General features: G+C 39.9%; 1 protein-coding gene across 23 annotated transcripts in view; it reads right to left on the bottom strand.

The window, feature by feature from the left end:
- Positions 1–2,614: 2,614 nt before the first annotated feature.
- TP63 (tumor protein p63) overlaps positions 2,615–23,094 on the bottom strand; it is a 271,926-nt gene continuing 251,446 nt past the window's right edge. For 15 of the 23 annotated variants that reach the window (XM_086319210.1, XM_086319220.1, XM_086319302.1 and 12 more), the window contains 4 exons: positions 12,938–13,095; positions 10,440–10,584; positions 8,748–8,841; positions 2,615–5,810 (listed from right to left, as the gene is read on the bottom strand). In XM_086319210.1, coding sequence (XP_086175336.1) covers positions 5,514–5,810; positions 8,748–8,841; positions 10,440–10,584; positions 12,938–13,095 — 694 coding nt within the window. In that variant the 3' untranslated portion in view covers positions 2,615–5,513. Of the gene's footprint in view, positions 5,811–8,747; positions 8,842–10,439; positions 10,585–12,937; positions 13,096–18,345; positions 19,763–23,094 lie in introns of those variants that run through there. The other 8 variants (XM_086319351.1, XM_086319358.1, XM_086319335.1 and 5 more) reach the window with 4 other exon arrangements.

The following is a 23,094-nucleotide window of genomic DNA, read 5'->3' as shown; positions in this document are numbered from 1 at the left end:
CTTTTAGAACTAACACCCAAAAAAGATGTCCTTTTCATTATAGGGGACTGGAATGCAAAAGTAGGAAGTCAAGAAACACCTGGAGTAACAGGCAAATTTGGCCTTGGAATACAGAATGAAGCAGGGCAAAGGCTAATAGAGTTTTGCAGGAAAATGCACTGGTTATAGCAAACACCCTCTTCCAACAACACAAGAGAAGACTCTACACATGGACATCACCAGATGGTCAACACCGAAATCAGATTGATTATATTCTTTGCAGCCAAAGATGGAGAAGCTCTATATAGTCAGCAAAAACAAGACCAGGAGCTGACTGTGGCTCAGATCATGAACTCCTTATTGCCAAATTCAGACTTAAATTGAAGAAAGTAGGGAAAACCACTAGACCATTCAGGTATGACCTAAATCAAATCCCTTATGATTATACAGTGGAAGTGAGAAATAGATTTAAGGGATTAGATCTAATAGATAGAGTGCCTAATGAACTATGGACTGAGGTTCGTGACATTGTACAGGAGACAGGGATCAAGACCATCCCCATGGAAAAGAAATGCAAAAAAGCAAAATGGCTGTCTGGAGAGGCCTTACAAATAGCTGTGAAAAGAAGAGAAGCGAAAAGCAAAGGAGAAAAGGAAAGATATAAGCATCTGAATGCAGAGTTCCAAAGAATAGCAAGGAGAGATAAGAAAGCCTTCCTCAGCGATCAATGCAAAGTTATAGAGGAAAACAATAGAATGGGAAAGACTAGAGACCTCTTCAAGAAAATTAGAGATACCAAGGGAACATTTCGTGCAAAGATGGGCTCTATAAAGGACAGAAATGGTATGGACCTAACAGAAACTAAAGATATTAAGAAGAGGTGGCAAGAATACACAGAACTGTACAAAAAAGATCTCCACAACCAAGATAATAACGATGGTGTGATCACTCACCTAGAGCCAGACATCCTGGAATATGAAGTCAAGTGGGTCTTAGAAAGCATCACTACAAACAAAGCTAGTGGAGGTGATGAAATTCCAGTTGAGCTCTTTCAAATCCTGAAAGATGATGCTGTGAAAGTGCTGCACTCAATATGCCAGCAAATTTGGAAAACTCAGCAGTGGCCACAGGACTGGAAAAGGTCCGTTTTCATTCCAATCCCAAAGAAAGGCAATACCAAAGAATGCTCAAACTGCCGCACAATTGCACTCATCTCACACACTAGTAAAGTAATGCTCCAAATTCTCCAATCCAGGCTTCAGCAATACATGAACCATCATGAACTTCCAGATGTTCAAGTGGGTTTTTAGAAAAGGCAGAGGAACCAGAGATCAAATTGCCAACATCCGCTGGATCATGGAAAAAGCAAGAGAGTTCCAGAAAAACATCTATTTCTGCTTTATTGACTATGCCAAAGCCTTTGACTGTGTGGATCACCATAAACTGTGGAAAATTCTGAAAGAGATGGGAATACCAGATCACCTACCTGCCTTTTGAGAAATTTGTATGCGGGTCAGGAAGCAATAGTTAGAACTGGACGTGGAACAACAGACTGGTTCCAAATAGGAAAAGGAGTACATCAAGGCTGTATATTGTCACCCTGCTTATTTAACTTATATGCAGAGTACATCATGAGAAACCCTGGGCTGGAAGAAGCACAAGCTGGAATCAGGATTGCTGGGAGAAATATCAATAACCTCTGATATGCAGATTCAACACCCTTATGGCAGAAAGTGAAGAGGAACTAAAAAGCCTCTTGATGAAAGTGAAAGAGGAGAGTGAAAAGTTGGCTTAAAGCGCAACATTCAGAAAACGAAGATCATGGCATCTGGTCCCATCACTTCATGGCAAATAGATGGGGAAACAGTGGAAACAGTGTCAGACTTTAATTTTTTGGGCTCCAAGATCACTGCAGACGGTGATTGCAGCCATGAAATTAAAAGACAGTTACTGCTTGGAAGGAAAGTTATGACTAACCTAGATAGCATCTTTTAAAGAGGAGACATTACTTTGCCAACAAAGGTCCGTCTAGTTAAGGCTATGGTTTTTCCCGTGGTCATGTATGGATGTGAGAGTTGGACTGTGAAGAAAGCTGAGCACTGAAGAATTGATGCTTTTGAACTGTGGTGTTGGAGAAGACTCTTGAGAGTCCCTTGGACTGCAAGGAGATCCAACCAGTCCATTCTGAAGGAGATCAGCCCTAGGATTTCTTTGGAAGGAATGATGCTATAGCTGAAACTCCAGTACTTTGGCCACCTCATGCAAAGAGTTGACTCATTGGAAAAGACTCTGATGCTGGGAGGGATTCGGGGCAAGAGGAGAAGGGGGTGACAGAGGATGAGATGGCTGGATGGCATCACCGACTCGATGGACGTGAGTCTGAGTGAACTCCGGGAGATGGTGATGGACAGGGAGGCCTGGCATGCTGCGATTCATGGGGTCGCAAAGAGTCGGACACAACTGCGCTACTGAACTGAACTGAAAATAAGAAAATAATGATTTTTTTGTTAAGTGTCAATATTTGAATCTCTCTAATGTTTCTTGGGAATCCTTGGCATCTTTTCTTCTACATCAATAAAAATAAGGCCAAAGGCCAGACAGGCAGGCAGACAGACAGACAGATGCATACATCAACTCCATTTCTCAATGCAAATTTTATTTATTTTTTAATTTTATTGCATGTCCTGGCAAACATAATTGGCTTGTGGATTTGCCTCTGGCTCATCCAAAGCCCATTGCCCCAAATTCCATAAGACAAGCAACTGAAACTTAAAAAAAAAAAAAAAAAAAAAAGCATCACATCTATAAGGAAGAAAAAAAAAAAAAACTTTCAAAAACGTTAATAAAGCATATAAAACATTTGGCATTGACTTAGTTTTCACAATTATAAAAATAATAAAAAAAATGCAACCCTTAAACATTCAATACCCCACATACTGTATTTTAGGGGAATATCAAGAAAACAAAAGGTAAATGGATTTAATGAAGAAAGTTCTATCTTCCATTTCCATTTCTAATCAACTTCAAACAAAAATGTATCCATTCTTCAGCCATCTGTACTGTAATGAGACCACATTAGAACTCCATTAAGCCCATGCCCCCTTGTCTGTCCTTAATATTCTTTCTCCCCTTATGCTAGTTACTCATACACTCAAAAAACGTTAAGTTGCGACCAGGATATGAGAGGCCAGTAGTTGTGCCTCGCTTTGGCTCATGCCAAACCCATGATGTACAGTACAGGAATTTGAGTCCTTAGTGCTACCCGAATAGTGCTGAGATAGCTCAGATGTCCTCTGTTTATTCAAACGCTCAGGACAGTCCAGGAAGCCATTTGTCCTTCTAGCATTGCAAAGGCACGGCTTTCATTCTCCCATCAACAGGCTTTCAAACCTGCATGCTTGTTCCACATATTAGCAGTGCTTATTATCATTTATGCACAATAAAACTTTGAAATCAAGGACTCACTCTCTTTAACATACAAAATTAAAAAAAAATAATAAAAAAAACAACTTTCCCTTCCCCCCGTCTTACAGTAATGGCATTTTTTTTTTTTAATTTGACATTGTAGTTTCACTAAATGGTGTTTCATGAAAATACAAAAACAATAACAATAATAAAAAAAATCTCAACGATGGTTCTGGAAAACCCACTATCCCAAGGAGAGAAAGATAATAAAACAAAGTATGCAATTTCACACACAAAATATATATACACTTTTCAGGTGAAACTCATATATTTTTGAGCCACATTAGCCCTTTTGCACTTTAAAATAAAACTTGATGCTTATGTGCAATGATAGCCCTTTACCAAAAGGCACAGTAGGCTTTTAGAGCTCATTAGCAATATATACAAAATACTCAGTTTTGTGGTTTAAAAAAAAAGTATCTGCTACAAAGTATGTTTCTAAAAGATGTATAGGAATATCTCCATTTACACTTTTATTTTTGAATCTGAAGAGAAGTCTCTGCTTATGTGGTTCAAGCAACATCTCCAATGGAAAGCTTACCCTCTAATCTGTTGGGATATTTTTAAGCACGTGCACAGTCCAGAAGAGAGATGGACGGGAAGTTGGGTTCTCACAGTTACTTTCAATCTAAGTAAAATTAATATTATTCAAAAAGATAAGTGATGTAGTGATACAACTGATGCTACAGGAAAACGCATCTCATAATTTTACATTTTCCAAATCAATACCCCTATTTTAAACCCTGAAGACAGAAAGATCAACAAGCCTTTATAAGCAGAATTTTATAGAATGTGAGGGTCACTAGAGGAAACATTTACCAAATAATACTATTTATGTTTCAAAAAGTCTTCCAAGTGCTTCAATTCATGGTTTACTGAGATCTCTTACTGTTTAGTGGAGACGCAATATCTCTGTAAGATTCCTGTTTTTCCTGGATATTCTTAATACATATTAAAGATTTATTGCGAGAACTAGATAGGTGCATTCATCCCAATCAAATCAACCTTAATTTGCTAACCTTAAACAAGTGTAGCAAATATGTAATTGAGTTAATCAATCTAGTTGTGAAATTTAGTTTTCAAGCTTTTGTACTGGCAGCTAATGCTTTGCCAATAAATACTGAGAGTTAAGGTGTGTCTGGCATTAAATATGAGGAGATTGTCGATATACCAGGACACATGGTGTCAGGTGCTACTGAACTGGCTGCAATGACTTTTTAAGGATTTTGGCCGTTATTCACATTCCCCAATCCCAACCAAAAGCAAGGGAGGATATTTCTTTTCTTCTGGTGAGTGAGTGTAAACACGGACTTTTTCTTGTAATTTAGCTATATCACCCCGAAGGCAACCACCATCAGTAGTGGAGATATCAGTAAGTAACATAAAATACACCAACGTAGAGAATCGTGTACATAGGTATCCAGTCTCACCCACATAATAACAAATAGATCAAACCAAAGGTGGGGTGTAACATGTGTTTAGCATCAAAAGAACTGAAGGCACCTACATGTCATTGTCACTCACATATACTATCAAGATCTAGATACCTACTACCATTCATGGCTGACTTTGAGAGAAGGCCTATAGATAAGCCATCCAAAACAAGTAAATTAGAAAAAAAAAAAAGGTGATAAGTGCAACTCCATTTTTTCCTTTAAATTACATTTTAAGCAATACTCAATGCCCCCACCCAAAAATACATACTGTATATTTATATATTTATATGTATAGTCTTAGACTATAAGGGTGAAAATGCTTTATAAAAGTCAATGAGAGCTCTCTGCCACTTAAGGAGACACCCACTGCTTTTTTGCTCACTTCTGCATAGCCATGACAATTTCGGTCCTGCAAACAAGGGAGCTGAAGGCTTAAAGCCAGAAACAGAATCAGGCGCCAGGTCAGACATAGGTAAAACGCAGCCTCTTATTTCTCCTTCCCTTAAGAAACCAGACTGAAAAGAGGAAAGAGATGAGCTAGGGAGAATGCTTGGCTGGCCAAGCAGTAGTGCCTTGTTGTTGGGGTGGGGGGAAGATGGGAAAATGGGAAGAGCCTGCACCACAACTCTCAGCTCACTCCCCCTCTTCTTTGATACGTTGTTGCTTGTTGCGACGAGCATCCATGTCAAAGTTGAAATCATTCCACTCATCTCGGGGTGGGAAGGAGATGGTCTGGCGAAGGGTGAAGCGCACAGCGTCAATGACACGCTCACCCCGGGTCTCACTGGAGCCTACGCTGACTGTGGAGGCACCACTTGGGGTCCGCAGGAGGTGGGGAGGGGAGGAGAAGTCGTGGAGCTGCCGGTGGTCCAGGATGCCTTTCCAGATGGCATGTCGGAATTGCTCAGGGATTTTTAGACTTGCCAAATCCTGTGCAATAGGGAAGTGAATCCAGGAGAATTAGGACAAAGAGAAAAACTGACATTTAGTCCATACCATTTGGCTCCCCAATGCTTGGCTTTAATTGACCTGCATTTATTGAACTCTAAATTCAACAATAAAATCAGCTCTTTATGAATCTTCAAGATATATGTAACTAAGCACAAAGATACAGCCTTGAGGTGTCATTTCTTCTTGTAGAGTATTTTATTTATGCTCTATTAGTCTCATTTCCTCATTGGTAAAATAGAGGTAATATTTAGATCACAGAACAAAAATCCCCAAACAAAAACATCAGGTAAAGGAATCTGGCAACTCTCAAATCTACCTGGCTCTAATTACTAGAAGAAAGATATTAATAGAATGCTACTACTTCTCATATAAGGAGATAGGAAAAAAAAAATTACTAACAGATACTAAATACTTTCGACATGCCAGGCATTCAATTAATCTTTTTTTATTCACCATCCTATTTAATGCTAAGATTTGTGGTCGGTATTATTATGCCTATTTTATAGACAGAAAAGCTGAAGGTCAGAGACGTCGATAAATCTAAAATTATACAATTAAGTGAATGGGAACTCAGGACAGCCTCTGAACCTGTAACTGTCCTAATGGTCAAAAGGTCTTTTGGTGTTTGGATCAATCAGGGTATCAAAACACAGAGTATGTGTCCATGTTCTATGGATAGGGGCAGAAGGCATTACAAAGATGATTGATCTTAACTAACTGTGGTAGCATCTCTGTTTATCTGCATTAGTACTTCATTAGCCTGTTTTAGTGATGGTTGGCATTTTTTATGGAGCAGCATGGTAGGTAGAAAGAACACTGTGCTTGGCATCAGAAGACCTTGGCAGAAGCTCTTATTCTGTCACTGACTAGCTCTTGACCTCCCTCAAGTCATTTATTTCCTACTGGCCTCAGTTTCCTCATTGACAAAATGGGATACAATTCCTTTTTAGGTCAACACATAATGTGGACTCCTATGCAAATGTGGATGTGAAAGTATATTGCACATTATAAAGCATACTATGTAAATCTCAGTCATCTGTATTATTACTATGTTATATCATGATTAACCCATTCTTGTATCTTAGAGGGAATACATATAAAAACACTGAAATTTAACCATATTCTTTCCAGGGAAGTATGTGAAGTAACTAAGACTGGTGTTGAGAGACAAGCTGAAAAGCAAGTGTCTATTTCCAGTGATGAACAGGAAGAAGCTGAAGTGAGGATGCAGAAATTAGATAGCCTCCCAATATTTCTTAATTTGGAAATGAGCAGTATGGGCACTCTAATTTCCTATTCTAGCAGGAGAATACATTATAAAGAAGTTAATCCACAAATAGATAAGTGAGCATACCTCTGTATGCTTCTGAAACTCCAAATAAATCCAAAACTCTTTGTAAACTAGGCTCCATTGAACTGCATTACTCTCTGGATAGATCTGAACTTATCCTGATGGGTGGGATAGCTGTGGCCCAGAGCCTGGCTCAGGACTTAGCTAACACCAGCAGAGATGGACTTGTGGAGAGCATCGGCAGATCCTAACAACCAAAGAGGCATCCTGACCCAGTCCCCATTGGGGAGAAGTGAGTAAGTGGAAGACAAAGCTTTAAAAATATAAGGAAGGGACAAAGTTCCTGTTCAATCATGTAAGGTTCTCAAACACAGCGCAACACAATGACTTGTGTCAAACTGCCTTCAATGGATGGACATCATTGTGAAGTTCTCAGAAACCTGTTGGAACATACTCCTAAAGCTTTCTATGTGGCTTTTACTTGTAATTTCTTCCATTAGGGAGCAGCAGCCAGGGGTGATTGAGGGGTAAAGAAGGGTGGGCATAGGGGCAGTGAAGCATATGCTCATTACCATAAGGGCAGGGGTGTTCTTACACTGTGTGGGCTGTCTCTGGCATCGGTGCTCAAGGAGGGGGGCAAAAAGAGGTCTCAACTACAGAAGCAGCAGCAGAGGCAGAGAATATCTTCTTCCACCAGCCCAAAGGGCCCTCTGGAAGCTAGAAGGGAGGAGAGTGAACCCCAAACAGAGCAGCATATAGCGTAGCCTGGGAGAAAAACCAGATTGCTGTAAACCAGAATGAAATGAGCTCCCTCCCATGTGAGCAGTAGTTCAAGAGGTACTGTAGAAGCAAGAATAAGTTCCCTCCCATCCAGGTTGCTCTAAAGGCTATCAAAGCCAGAAGGCAGTGATTTTGAACCCAATTTGATTAACTGAGACCCAGAGAAGCAAAGTGATTACACCATGTTCTTATCACCACTAAAAAGCACAGCTGGGACTTGAACCCATAACCAGTGATCTTTCCCAGTGGTCAGGTATGCCTGGACCCTATTCTGGTACATTTGATCATGAATAAACATATGGTTCTTATTGAGAGACACTGCTCAATCCCTTATCATGTCCTATTTTAAGGAAAGGCAGAAAAGTTCATTTAATAGGGTGAAAGGCCAGACGCTTATACTTCAGGGTTCTATTCCTGGTTCTGACATCAACTAATCCAGACAAATGACTGTATTGTTGCCTCACCATGTTTTAAAGTGAGAATAACATCACTAGCTTCCTGCTATCCTCCCTGGGATCTTATACCAATTAATGAGAACTTCCAGAAAGTCCTCTGAACTCTTCAGAGATCATATATTCCTTGAAGGTGGGAATCAGATCTTTTTCCTACTCTGCACATAGTATGCATGTAATAGAAGATTGCTGACTGATCAGACAAGCTGAGGATGGCTGAGTCCTGAGCTTCTCAAATGTAGAGGTAGAGGTCTGGGGATCTTTCTAATATGGTTATGGGTTTCATCAAAATTGAGGATTGAGAAACAGAGGGGATTCAATTACAAGGTGGATGTCACCAGAGGGAGGAAATTAAGAAATAAAACTCAAGAGAAAAGTCTAACAGTTACTTACATCCATGGAGTAATGCTCAATCTGATAGATGGTGGTCAGCCCCTGGGTCGTGAAATAGTCCAGACATGATGAACAGCCCAACCTCGCTAAGAAACTGCAGAGGGAGGAGGGAAGAGGAAGGAGGAAACAGAAAAAGAAAGTTCACCCCAACTGCATTGGCAAGATAAAGGAAAACCCAACATTTTCCCCTGGGATGCCCTACAGAAGAGACTAGGGGTATATAAAATATATGTGGGGCCTTGGATTGGAGGTTTGGGGGTGATTAGAAGGCAATGGCACCCCACTCCAGTACTCTTGCCTGGAAAATCCCATGGATGGAGGAGCCTGGTGGGCTACAGTCCATGGGGTCGCTAAGAGTCGGACACGACTGAGCGACTTCACTTTCACTTTTCACTTTCATGCACTGGAGAAGGAAATGGCAACCCACTCCAGTGTTCTTGCCTGGAGAATCCCAGGGACGGGGGAGCCTGGTGGGGTGCCGCCTCTGGGGTCGCACAGAGTCGGATACGACTGAAGCAACTTAGCAGCAGCAGCAGCAGCAGTGACATAAACTTTAATTTAGATCTACAGAGATTAAAGTCAACTGTTCAAGGATTCCTGCAGAGCAGAGATTTTTCAAATGGTGGATGAGTGGAGTTCCAGGGATTGCATATCAGTGCCTTAGGAGCCATTGCAGGGGGTGAAAGGAAGGAGTCCAGTGCTCAGGTTTCCAGTCCTCTTGCCTCCTGGCTCTTTACTTAAAAAATAGCGTCTCCGCTTTGATTGTTTGTATCTGAGGTTTCTGAGAATGGTTTATGTGGCTAAGGAAAAACTGTGGGCCACTATACTGTGAAGTCATCAATGCTTTCTAATTTATGTCCTCTTCAGAATACAGATCCCCTTCTTTTCTTTCCTGGTCTCAGATCAATGGTACCACAATCATCACAGAGCCAAATACTGGATGAGATGAGACATGCACTTGGCCATCTTTCTGACTGACACTGCTAATGCTGCTGCATCAATCATGTGGGAACCAACACCTAGTATTCCAGCAGTCAAGTGAAAAAGGCCTTCTGCACATGAAGCACGAGCAGATGATAGGCAACAGGCATGAGATTTGGACACCTACACTTGCCTCTGCTGGAAACAAATTTCTAGGCTTCATGGCTTTCTTTCTTCTAGCTATCTGAACTCCCTTTCCTGGAATGTCCCTGTTTCTCATACGACAAAGCAGAAGAGGCCACTGGCTTCTTGAGAGTCCCTGTCATTTTTGCTAACATTCAAACTTTTTGATGGACATCCAGCTTCAAAATAATGATCCCATGGCGGTTGAGAGCTATGAGGCCTAGAGAGCAGGAAAGGGAGCAAGATAGCAAGTTGACTGCCCTTTTGGGAACCCCAGCCCTGAGCACCAATTTAAAGGTCACAACTGACTGTAAAAATATGATGGAGGAGTAAGGGAATAAATGAAGATGGAGAAAACAGGCATGGACACATATGCCTATAAACTCACATTTTCACTTTTTCCCATGTTGATTATTATGGTTGCTTTGATTAAATACTACTGATGACTCCATAGATTAGAGATAACTGAACTTGAACCACAGGGTTGCTTGCTTGCTTTCCAACTATGCTATTAACTTTGACAGTGTCCACCCTCCACCACCCAGAGATGCTTAGGACAGGCCCCCAGGGGACATGCTGTGGACTCACCTGACAAGGCTGCAATCTGTGGGGTACGGAGGTGGGGGGGTGCAGTGGGAGGTGGATGGCATGGAGAGTGGGGGAGGGAGGGCCTGGGTGGGGCTGAGTCCATTCATGTCTCCAGCCATTGGCATGTGGGTGCCCATCATAGGAACTGAACAGAAGCAGGAGGAACAGAGAGGGTTACTGCCCTTATCACATACCACCATCCCAGTGGTCCATCTCACCTGGTTTAACGTTACCAAGGGCCTACTCTACCAACCTTCTTTTCCAGTCTTATCTCTTACTACACCCCTCTAAGCACCCTGCATCTCACTGAACAGAAGAGTAACCAAACTCTAAACTAATGACATACTTCTTGACCATGGTACATTCTCTTAGAACAATCTCTTCCCATTCTGTTTTCTACTTCTACTGCTCTGTCTCCTTCTAATACTTGCTGCTCCTGATGTTAATACAGTTCTCTTTGTATTTGCCTTCCTGAGTTATATTTCTGCCTCCTTCACTAGGCTAATCTCTTTAAGCATGGAGATTAGACCTGATGTATGTCTGCTTCCCCAGAGACCCAAGCACAGTGCCTGGCATAGAGCAGATGCCCAGGAAACTTAAGTTATGCGAACAAATGAACACATCCGTGAATGAGAAAGGGCCCTTTGGGAAACTGGTTTGGGAATGAGAGAATTCACTGCAGTATTCGTAGGGAACCAAATGTCTCAGAAGGAAGGAGGCAATGAAAGACCCTAGCTCTTTTTTTCTGGTCCATTTCAGGATTACGTTTGGGAATGACACCAACTTGGACTGGTTTCTTACTAAAGAACAAACTGTAAACACTCACTTATAGAGAAGAAAAGCTCAATACCAATAATAATTATGAAACAGATTTTGTTTTTAGGTATAAACTAATATAAAGCAAAATAACATGTCCACAAAAAGATGAAGGTAATTTGCTTCTATTTTAGTGAATTGTAGTTTACCAAAGGGGAAAGGCCTCTACCACCAGCTAGTCAGCTAGAGAGCACAGGCAAGAACGTCTCATCAGTTCCCCTCTGACTTTCCTGATGCCACCAGAGGAAAATTATTAAGCATAAATAAGGAAAAAAGGATGCGAACTGTTATACAAATGTGAAGGATCATTACCACTATCGCTATTTTGTCATCTCAAAACAAAGTTGAGGACTCTAAGATCTTATCAGAGAGAAAACAAAACAAAACAAAAATAATAATAAATGGTTCCTTCTCCTTTTATTGCCAAAGTAGTAGATCTATTGAGGGGTCAGGTTTATTCTTAGGATGTATTTGTCACTAGTGAGAGAGTGGTCTGGCTCTAATGTCTGCATTGCCATACCAAGGAACCAGACCTCATGTACCTCTGATGTCAATACAGTCTGAACAGGTGCTATCAGAACCAGGGAGAGTCACAGTCTGAGCCTCCCTGCCTGCATGGGAGCAGAGTTTGGAGGAGAATGGGTACATGTATATGTGTAGCTGAGTCCCTTTGCTGTATACCTTGAAACTGTTACAACGCTGTTAATCAGCTATACTCCAATACAAAATAAAAAGTTTAAAAAAAAGAAAACCCAGTCTCTACAAGGCAACAGTGAAATGCAAATTTGAAGGATTGATAAAAACATGAGGATTTCTAGGATAAGACTGAGGCACTGCTTTATGAGGGTGATTACAAGACACATGGGATGTATTTAGGCTTTGTAACCTTTTTGTATTTTTACCATCTCACTGTGTGTTTGCTATCTTTTCTTTTTCTTTCAAGTTTGGACATCCACTCTGCTAGATTAAGTTCTAGTGGACAAGCTAATTATATTTATAGCAAAGCTATGTATTGATCATCATCCATTTCCAGGCTCAATTCATACATTTTCTCTTATAGTTATACTTAGTTGATATGAGGAATCTGTGTGTGAGTAAATAACAGGAAGGCTCCTTTCCTTATGTTGATTCTTTAATAACTGTGTATGGGATGAAGGGGACAAGTTAAGAAGACCAAAAGTGTGGAGTTACAGACTGATAAACTGCTAAGTGTGCAGAGTGATAATTTTATGAATGTAAAACTTAGCATTAGATCAGAGAGGTGACTTGTCCAGAGTTACACAGCTAATACTGCAATGGAGTCCAGACTACAATCTGTTTTTCTAGATTTTAAGTCCACCACACTAAGCTGCTTCCAACAAGTCGGCCATTTTTCCTACCGATAATCTCAAAGATTGCAGAAGGTGGGTCCACATCCAGGTTGGCAGGAAGCAGACTGTTCTTTCCACAGATATCCTTATCCCTACTAAAGGAATAGCCTTCTCCATCTCTACCAATGTGCTTTGCAATGAGTCACAAATCTTAAAAGTGAGACAACTTTGCCCAAGAGAAATATAAGCCACTCAGCTTCTCTCTGTGCCTCCCATACAGCTTCAGAGCAAGCCTTCCCTGACCCCAGAGCAGTCTTCCCCTACACTGGCCCTGCTGGTCCTCCAGCTGCAGCTCAAGGGAGATATTCTTACTGTTGGCTCCCATGCCATCAGGAATGGTGGTGGGAGTGAGGGCGTTGCGCTGCTGAGGGTTGATAAGCTGGCTCACGGAAGGCAGCTTGTTCATGCTGTTCATTTTGTTCAGAGGTGGGGAGCTGTTACCGTAGGAAGACTGAGACTGCATCGAGGTCCTGGGAACACAAACATGGAAGTATGGTAAGCAGGATGCTGAGGAGTGGGGACCGGTCATTTCCAACAGGTCTCAGACTAAAACATGGCCCCAACTATATAGGTGTAAAAATATTCCTCCAGAGCAATGACGGGAACTTATTTGTGTTTCCATTTGAGAACCTCTCCTGCCTTGGCAGGGATCACAAAGCTATCATCATATCGTGTTTCCTATGTGACTACAGGACAGAAATGAGTATCTTCCTAAAGCATCTCCTTTGTGAGAGGGGAAATCATTACATCTTCTTTTCCCCCTTTTGTTTTCTCCATCCCTCTCAATGTGAAAATCAAAAAGGGAAAAGAACTGAGTGAAGACCCAAAGGCTTATGAAAGACATGGAGATGGCGAGCTCAAATTGTGGCTGAGGTGTTTCACCTATAGCTGGAGCTTGGCAATTTGGGATATGAAGAAAGTAACCATAAAATCAATCAAACAGGGCATTTGGCAGCCATCAAGCAGAGGCCTCAACACGGAAACATGCTTTCTCAGCTTAGCTGTTCTGGGCCATGAGGGAGCCCATGAGAATACCAACAGCCTCTCTACACAGAGGGAATCTGAGAGTCCCAACAACTGTTCTGTTAAGCTTCCACAAGTCTCTGGGGGCATGCGTGTGTGTGTGTGTGTGTGTGTGCGCACAGGTACTCAGTTGTGTTCGACTCTTTATGACCCCATAAACTGTAGCCTGCCAGGTTCCTCTGTCCACAGAATTTTTCAGGCAAGAACACTGGAGTGGGTTGCCATTTCCTACTCCAGGGGATCTTCCCTACTGAGAGATCAAATCTGTGTCTCTTACAAAGGGAAGAAGAAACACAGTTTTCCATTCAGCATGACTTTGATTTGCAAACTAACTAGAACTGGTTTGTCCTACTATGTATTATGGCTTCCCTGGTGGCACAGTGGTGAAGAATCTGCCTGCAATGCAGGAGATGCAGAAGACAGGGTTTCAGTCTCTGGGTCAGGAAGATGCCCTGGAGGCAGGCATGGCAACCCACTCTAGTATTCTTGCTGGGAAAATCCCATGGACAGAGGAGCATGGTGGGCTATGGTTTATGGTGTGACAAAGAGTCAGACAGGACTGGAGCGACTGAGAATGTACACAGCACTATGTATTATATTATATATGATATTCCCTATTCAGCTGTTGTTCCTGACTTTGAATATAGAACTAGTGATTTCTACCAGAATTAGTGGATATGGAGTCAGAAATTCAAGACTTGAGTCTTCCTTCAGCATATATTAGAAAGCTATAGGTCTCTGTGCAAGCCAGTAAACATCCCTCACCAGAAAACTAAAATGTATGTAAACTAAATATATATATACTTATTGCATGAGTTAGATGCTGGACATGGGGAAACTCATAAGCAATTATCTCATCTTTGAGAAGCTCATAGAATACAGGATATATGGTGATTATAATCCAACCAACCTTGTAGAGCTATGGTGATAACTGAACAAGATAAGATGAGGAAGAATTGTACACAATATCAGATACTATCAGACACTTACAGTGAGTAATCTGTGCCCATAAAATGAAGATTGGGTTGAGCATGTAAAAGGGGAAAACCTCCCCTATGACACTTCTCAAATAAGATGTATTATTTTGTTCCTATTTGTCTCCTCCCTGTTGGAGCCATACAAACTTGTATAGTCAAGTTTTGTTTGTGTGTATATCAGATTTAGAAGGCTCTGTACATGAATCCAAGCTCCAAACAAGCATGGTATAATAATGTCTGAAAAAATAACAAGTGGCTCTAACACCTGAGTGCTACAGTAGTGCTAGGCTTGGACTTCAAAGCTGCCACTCTGCATCCTCCATAATTACACAAAACATAGAAGCCTCCATTCCATATCACTGCACAGCCTTGGCTAGAGGAATTCAAATAATAGGCTATATTTGCATAAATGAACACAACAATTAACGTGCAATTGACAATTCAGCTGTATTTTACAACTGCTGCCTTAAAGCGGGAGGGTACTGATTTCTCACTTTAGCCCTCCTCAAGAAGACAAGTTTAGATCCTTGTTGTATAAACAGCAGTTTATATAAGAAACTCTCCCAATTGTAAGATTCTTCAGGTTACCAAGCTCTCCTTTATCCATTTTCTGAATGAGTCACAGATGGACATGGGATGGCAGGGTAGCAATGGGCAGAAATGATAATGCCTGTTGTACAGGTGGGTAAATATAATACTCTAAGGAAAAATGGACCCAAGTCACACATGGCTGTAAATGATGAGCTGAGAGAGCTCTTCTCTTAGTCCAAAGCATTTCCTTTCATTCTGTGGCACCTTCCCAGAAGTAAGACAGTGCAATAGGTTACATAATCAAGAAGTAGGTGAAGTAGTGATAGAAACATGGGAGGCTGAGATAAAGCATAGAACAAAGGATATAGTAAAGGGAGTCCTAGCTATCCCCAGGTCCACTCCACCCCCGTGTAGAAGCCTTGCATGAGTCAACACGTTTGAGTATACCTAGGAACATCTGTTAAGTCCATATTGAAGTGCAAGAAAGCTCAGAGCAGGATGACCAAGAGAAACTTCACTAGGTGCTTCTTCCTGTATCTTTACCCACCACAAAGTAACAAAGATGCCTGGTTGCCCAGACTCCAGAGGCAGACTGGCCCTCTGTGACCTAAAGAAATGTCTACTTATCCCTCTTACCCTCCCCAATCAGTCACATGTACAGCAAGAACTAATGGAAATGTTCCTTGAAGCATTAATGTCTACCACTAGGAAAGTGAAAGTGTATTTAAAAATCTGAATTTTCCGTGGACCCTTAATTATAGTGAATGCCTTCTTCCACATCCTATTACAATTCCCTTCTCCTGTTCCCTTTGTGGTCTTTATTTTTCTATAATTTTATTAGTTCATTTTAAGCCACCTAAACTATTTTTAAGGAAGGTAGGTCACAAATCATAGATGAACAAAGAAGGAACATGAATTTTGGAGCCAATCAAAATATGTGGGTTAATATTTTAGATCTGACACAAATCAGTTAAGGGATTTTGGGTTTTATACAAGTCTTTCCAGTCTCATTTTCTTAATCTGTAGAACAGGTATTACACTCACTCCAGAAGACTTGCTATGGAGATTAGATCAGATGATGTAAGAGTCCTGGATACTGTCCTGTAAATTGTAGGTGCTCAAGAGACATTGCTGCCTTTTGCTCTTCCCCTCCAGCTCCAAATGTTTAATACTTTAGTGTGTAGTCAAGGAGATAAGAGGTGTCAGTTTAAGAATTAATAGGAAGAAGTGGCAAGGACTCTTAGCTGGACAAATCCAGAAATTAGAGTGAAGAGATGAATAAGAATAAGAGAGTCTGAAAAGTTCAGAAACTTTGAATGCATCTCCTTTAGTGCTGAAGTGAGTGTTAAAGCTACAAGGAGAAAGGTTGTTGTCATCTGTTTATTATAAGCTTGTATGTCTGATGTAGAAAATATTCTGAACATCTCTATGTGCTCTGGAAAAGGGAGCAAAGCTGAAAAAAATCATAACCAATTTAAAGGACTTTAAGAACAACTTTTTTTTTCCTTTACAAATATAATGTCACAATGTTTGAGCAGACAATCCTAAATACTGCTGGGGCATATGAAGAGATGGAAAAAGTGTTCAGAGACAACATAACCTGTGCTGTTATGGTTTCTGTCCCCACTCAAAAAAGAAAATGTGCACACACACAATATACACACACTAAATGGAAAAAGTCAGAATATAGATATCCCCAGAAAAATAACAAGGTGTAAGCCTCAGGTAATTTTCTCTAGAGGCACTTTACATTTTTTCAGGAATCCAACATACAAAAATTAGGAAAGGTATGTTCCACGTATTTCTAGTTTTGAGTAGAAGTCCTGGTAAAATCAAGTTCTAGTTCTTAACGCAGATAATGTAGGTTTCTGTGTACATTTCTAGGAATAAAATCCCATATCTCAGAACCACAAGAGAGCTTCAGGATCATCCAGGATTGAAATCAGGTTTCCAGATTCCGAGTCTAGTGAGTATCTATGTGGCAGAGAGTTAAGATTCTTGAGAAGACACAAATTCAAAGTCTTCACCGCTTTGCTGGAGATGCCTAGAATTCCACCACAGGATTCCTTCTGTGTCCTTCAATCTTCCATTGCTAAAGAAAAGATAACTCTCTAGTGGAATCTGGCAATGTATCAGGGTGAAGCTATCTTACCAAACCATTGCTGGAGTGCAGTCTCAGATCCTGGAAACACCACAGGTATGAGAGGGGTCAAAAAAAAAAAGGGGGGGGGGGTGGGCGGAAAGACATGGAACATGAGAAAAGGAATGGTTCCTCTTTTCTGCCCAGTACCATCCCGCATGTAACTTTTCTCGCTATCTGGGGAATTTTGCTTCTAAAGACAAAAGACAGTGTTTCTTCCCCAGCTAGATCAACTGTAATTATAAAATATGTTCCATCAGCTCACATATATGCATGTATATAAACATCATTACAAACACATTAAAAACTTCCATTAAAATAGAGTGAATTTCCGAACAAAAAGTCTGAAAGAAAGTGCAAATGTTAAAAAACTAAACACATTTACTCACCCTTTAAGGAATTTGTGAATTCCTTAAAAGGAAAGTGAAACTTGTCCCAATGTAACAAGATAATCTGATTTCACTATTCTACTTTTATCTCAAACATAAGTTTTTTCTTAAGTGCTTTTCTAAGTGACTATACTATTTTTATTTAGAAAAATAGTTTTTGAAGTTTTAAAAAAGAGTTACTCAAAGATCAGAAACTGTAATTTTTTTTTAAAGCATTGGACAACAAGTTCCACTACAGATTTCTGGATATGTTCTACGGCCTTTGTCACAGAAGCCAAAATATTTAATAAATTGGAATTTGATTTAAATTTCTTCTAAAGAACTTGGCAGCTGAAGATATAACTTGAGACTTGTTCAGCGATGTAAACAAATGATATTATAAGGGTCTAGCTCTTTATGATGAAATTTAACATGCACAGGGCTAAACATATTTTCAAGTTAGTGTTGGAATTGAAATTTGTTTTTCAGATTGATGACCTTGATACAGAGTATCTTAAATAAAAACAGCAACTACTGGCAATAGTGTAGACAGAACCAAAATGACCTATTCTGCTTGCTCTTTTGACTTACACATGGAACTTCAAGCACTTAAATGAAAATATTCTAGCACTTCAGAGATTTTTAAAAAAGCAAAAGAGACAGAAAAGAAAAACTGCAAGATAAACCAAGATGCAAAAGTTTATTGAAAATTAAAATCACACATCCATAAAGCAACAGCCTCAATAACAAGAAATCATTGCTGTGGTGACACAGAATAAAGAGCTGGTGACCTGGTGTGGGGAGAAGATTTTTTAAGTCTTTATATTATTATTTTTAAATATGATTTTAAAATGGAAATAAATAGATCCTCTAAACTCACTGAACCAAAAAAAGAAAAGTCATCAACTCTAATATTTGGGCCAGGAGGGTTGACTTTAACATGTGTTTACTTGGACATCACTTAGACAAAACTTAAGTGTCCTTGACAAGACACTTTGAACAATGTTAGTGATATGGGTGACTTTAGGGTCAGACTGAGGGACAGGAACTCCAGAGATGTTAATCATAGATTTGGTGTTAGGATTTTGAATTCCACTTTGGGCACTGAAGAATGATATATGACTGTCTGGAAGAATATCACCAGGGTAGTTTTACCCTCTTCTTAAAATGACAAAAGAGGTTTACTTTCCTTGGGGTCCAAACCCCAATTTGGAGGGGTAGATCTCCAGGGTTCCCAGGAGCAAGGAAGACAGTCTATCACATCAGATGCTGACATGGGTTGTTAGTTCAGGGTCTTACACAGCATTAATGAACTTTCTACTACATATGAGGGGAAGATACTGATGATTTAAGTTCTCAAAAAGAAGAAAAGAATCATCCCCTACAGTGGCTACTCGTGGTAGTTATCACCTCTCTGCCCAGCAGTACATTTGATACCTTAGCTTGTTACTATTTGCAGTATCATTGCATGACCAGCATTAAAAGGGCCTGACTGAGTCTCTCAGCCACCCACAGACAATAACAACTTTTTTTTTCCTTTTCTTAAAAAGACATCTAAGTTTGAGACCTGCTCAAAAGCTTCTTTATGAGTTTCAGAAACAACAGAAGGTAACAGAAAAGGGTTCCAATAAACATCGTAATGCCCCTCGTCCCAGCCTGAGCTCCTCCCTCCCGAGAAACAACACAAAAGCTCACAGACAAACACAGGGGTTCCTGACAGACCCATACTAGATCTAAGGATACAGAATCTGCAGAAAACGTGCTTTCTTGTACAGTTTTGAGTCCCTTCAGAGATTTTCTCACTAATGGCTGTGTGCCTTTGAGCAGTTGGGTCTCTGAGCCAAAGTGTCTTCAAGTCCTGGTTACGAGGGCTGGATACACACACATGCACGCACGTGTGTGAGCACACACACACTCTCACACACTCTCACACACACACAGAAACACAATAAACACACATACTCAAAATACAGAGATGGGGCTCTATGGGTACACTGATCGATTTGGGGGACTGGAATGTCTAAAGAAGGCGTCAGATTGTCTCGGGGTTTCTCTCCGCGGCTCCACAAGCTCATTCCTGAAGCAGGCTGAAAGGAGACTGCAGAGAGGAACCAGAGAAAAGAAAAGATGAAGGCTTAGGATTTCACATATTCAAATCCATTGAATGCAGAAACACATCCTTCTACCTTCATGATCATAGTACAGTCAGAACAGAATGCCTGCAAGGCTATTTTTATCCCTTTCTCTTTACCTTTCAAATCACTCAGAGATGACATTTCAAGATTTTGAAGAAGAAGAAGAAAGGAGAAAAGGTAGTGGTAGTTATCCAGAACTCTGAGAATCACTTGTGGAAATTTTTCTTAAAAAAGGCATTTTTTTCCAGATCCTTTCTGAGACCAGGCTGGAACCCAAGCATATATATAGTTTTAAGAAGTTCCATAAGTGATTCAGTTGAGGACTACTGAGACAAGGTAGGTCATGATGCTTAGTACATCATTTGGCATACTGGACACAATTAATTGCAAAAGGAATGCAGAGACAAGAAGTAACTTCAATCTTTTGTAAAATGTCATCTACCCAATTATAATGCCTCATTACTGTTCCTGTCTAGTCTAAGTGTGAAGTATGAAGAAATATGATCTTATCAGTCTGGGGGCTACATCATCCTGCCTTTGTAAAGAACTATTAATGAGCATTTTGTACGTACCCAGATTGCAATGGATAAGTATCTTAATCCTTTCAGTCACAAACTTGGCCTAGAAATGCACATATCAAACTCATGAAAGCAACTTTTGCATAATGAAGAAATCAATTACGCTCAAGGATGCCAGGAACAAATCCTTTTATTTTGCTAAAGGTTGTGCAACATCACAAGCTGTTAGGGAATTGCTGCCCTGATGGCTTTTGAGTCACATTTGGTTATTCCTTGCAAAGGAACAAAGCCATTTTCCCTTGGTCAGGACTGAGATTTAGTAAATCGTCTCACCAGCAAGAATTGGGATCATCTTAAAGAAGATGCCAGAATACAACTTCTTAATAGTAGGGAAGTAATTTATTACCAACTAAAGAACAATGGCTATGACTTTTTCTGTGGATACTACATCTTGGGGCTTCTCTTGGACAAAGGGTTGAATGAGACAACATGCAGAAATCATCTTTCACTTATGATAAAAGTGTCTGGACCAGAGGGGCACACACTGAGACCTAAAACTGAGATAAGTTCTGCAGTGAGACATAAGAACTTAGAAAAGTGAGTTAATCTATCTGAATTTAATTAATTTGAGGATATTTTTCATCATTAGCAGCTCAGAGCTAGCAACTCTCTCTCCTGACAACTTCCCAACATCTCCGTGAAGTTCAAAACTAACTGGGTAAACTATAAATGCTCGTGCACTGCCATGACCTGTGAGGTTGAACCACATATTAACCTTTTCAAAAAAATCTATGAAACTAGCAATTTCAACCAAATAATCTGGAAATACGGAAGACGGAAGATTTCTAAGTCAAACTTAGAAATACGGTATTAATCATCTCTCTCAGTGAGAAAGATTTCTGTCTTCTGCTTTCTCCCACAGTGATAATTCTGAAAATATTACTTGCTTCTCTCACAGATACATGAATTTGAAGCAAAATGATAAACATTCTTGAAGAAAACCATAGCTAGATAAGCCTAAAGAAATAGGACTTTACAATGAAACCACAAAGGTAAATAGTAACCACTTGATACAGAGTTGGAAAAGTGGGAGTAAGTGCTTACTTTTGTTTTACTAGGCTTCTCTAGAGGCTCAGCTGGTAAAAAATCCACCTGCAAAGCAGGAGACCTGGGTTTGATCCCTGGGTTGGGAAGATCCCCTGGAGAAGGGAAAGGCTATCCAGTCCAGTATTCTGGCCTGGAGAATTCCATAGACTGTATGGTCCATGGGGTTGCAAAGAGTTGGACAGGACTGAGCAACTTTTACTTTCTTTCTATCTAATACTTTTCTTCATCACTGAAGAATACATATGATAGGTGATGAAGAACTGGTTGCTAAGTATGTAGAAAATGTAGGTCACAAAGAGTTGGACATGACTAAGCAACTTTCACTTGGTTTTATTTTTATAACTTTCTTAACTAATGAAGCAGACCAAATCATTGTAAAGAGCTATATCCTTCAGATCTGATTCTGATCTTGGCTTTGCTCTTAACTAGCTATGAACTCACAGGGGTGAGTTCACTGGGCCTCAGTTTTCTCAGCTATGGTACAAAGAGGCTAGAACTAAGGTCTTGAAGCTCCTGTTCTGCTCTGATATTCTATGATCTATCTGACCAGTGACCTGCGATCAGAAAGTGATCTGATCCGTACAGGAGAAGGAAACATTAAGAGCTCCTCAGAATGTCCATATTTGCATTAAAATTAAAGTAAAAATCCATCCTGTAGAAACTCAAAAATAATTCTCCAGTGCTAGGCTAAGTAAAATTTTAACAAAGTAGTTCTGGCTTCAGATCAGGATGAAAGCCAAGGAGGAGACTAAATTAAGAAGGAAAAAATAATGAAAAAGAGATAGTATCACTCTAAAGTACACAAGTCAAAAGAATTGCTAAGAAGGTTTCAAGTGGCTTCTGAAAAACTGTATTAAGAGTTAATGCCCCTTGAAAGTATGACCGTAAGGAATCTAGTGGCATGAATGGGTCCAACTTGTCCTCTTACTAGATTTTGGCTTCTATGAACATAACTCTTTATGTTTATTCCAATCAACTAAAATAAAATTTCTTTATACATTGTATAAAACCTACTTATAACAATTAGAGCCACAAAAATTCAATGAAGATTTATCCTCCAGAAAGCCTATGATCATGAAGGTAATTGTGAAGGAATTTTTGAAAAAGGAAAACCATGCACAAATGAAAAGCAAACAGAGAGAAACATATACTGGGACACTAACAGAAGCAATTAAAACTGAAAATATTTCATTACTACCTTGTACTAAATGTATTATTCCCTTCCCACTGATTTTCCCTCCACTATAAAGAAAAGTATAAAATTGATTCCTCACCAGCATAATATTGGTACTAAATTTTTGCAAAGAATTCACAGGCTATCATAGGCATTTTCTAAGCTGATGTATTATTTTCAAATGATTGCCAGGGAATTAGATTTCTATTTTTGCTTGTCTAATTATTCATGCTTTTTCTTGGAGATCTGCATAAAAATAAAAGAGCTGGAAAAAAAAAAAACTCAGCTGAAGAATACAGCAACTGGAGAATTTATATAGATATATATCAAACAATGGAGGGAAATCCAGGTATATATAATGTAACAAAGACATAATTAGGCCAAATGTCTATATTTTCCAAAGATTTCATTTTGCAGTCTGTTATATTTCCATGCACAAGTTATCACAGCTAAAGTTAGCTCTTATACACTGTGGAAACCAGCAGTCAAAAACATG

The sequence above is a fragment of the Bos grunniens genome, chromosome 1 (assembly GCF_055505025.1).
Source record: "Bos grunniens cultivar Pamir isolate PY7600 chromosome 1, Bosgru_T2T1.0, whole genome shotgun sequence".
In the NCBI taxonomy this organism is placed as follows: domain Eukaryota; kingdom Metazoa; phylum Chordata; class Mammalia; order Artiodactyla; family Bovidae; genus Bos; species Bos grunniens.
The sequence above is the reverse complement of the archived record's forward strand: the minus strand, read 5'-3'. Positions and strand labels throughout refer to the sequence as shown.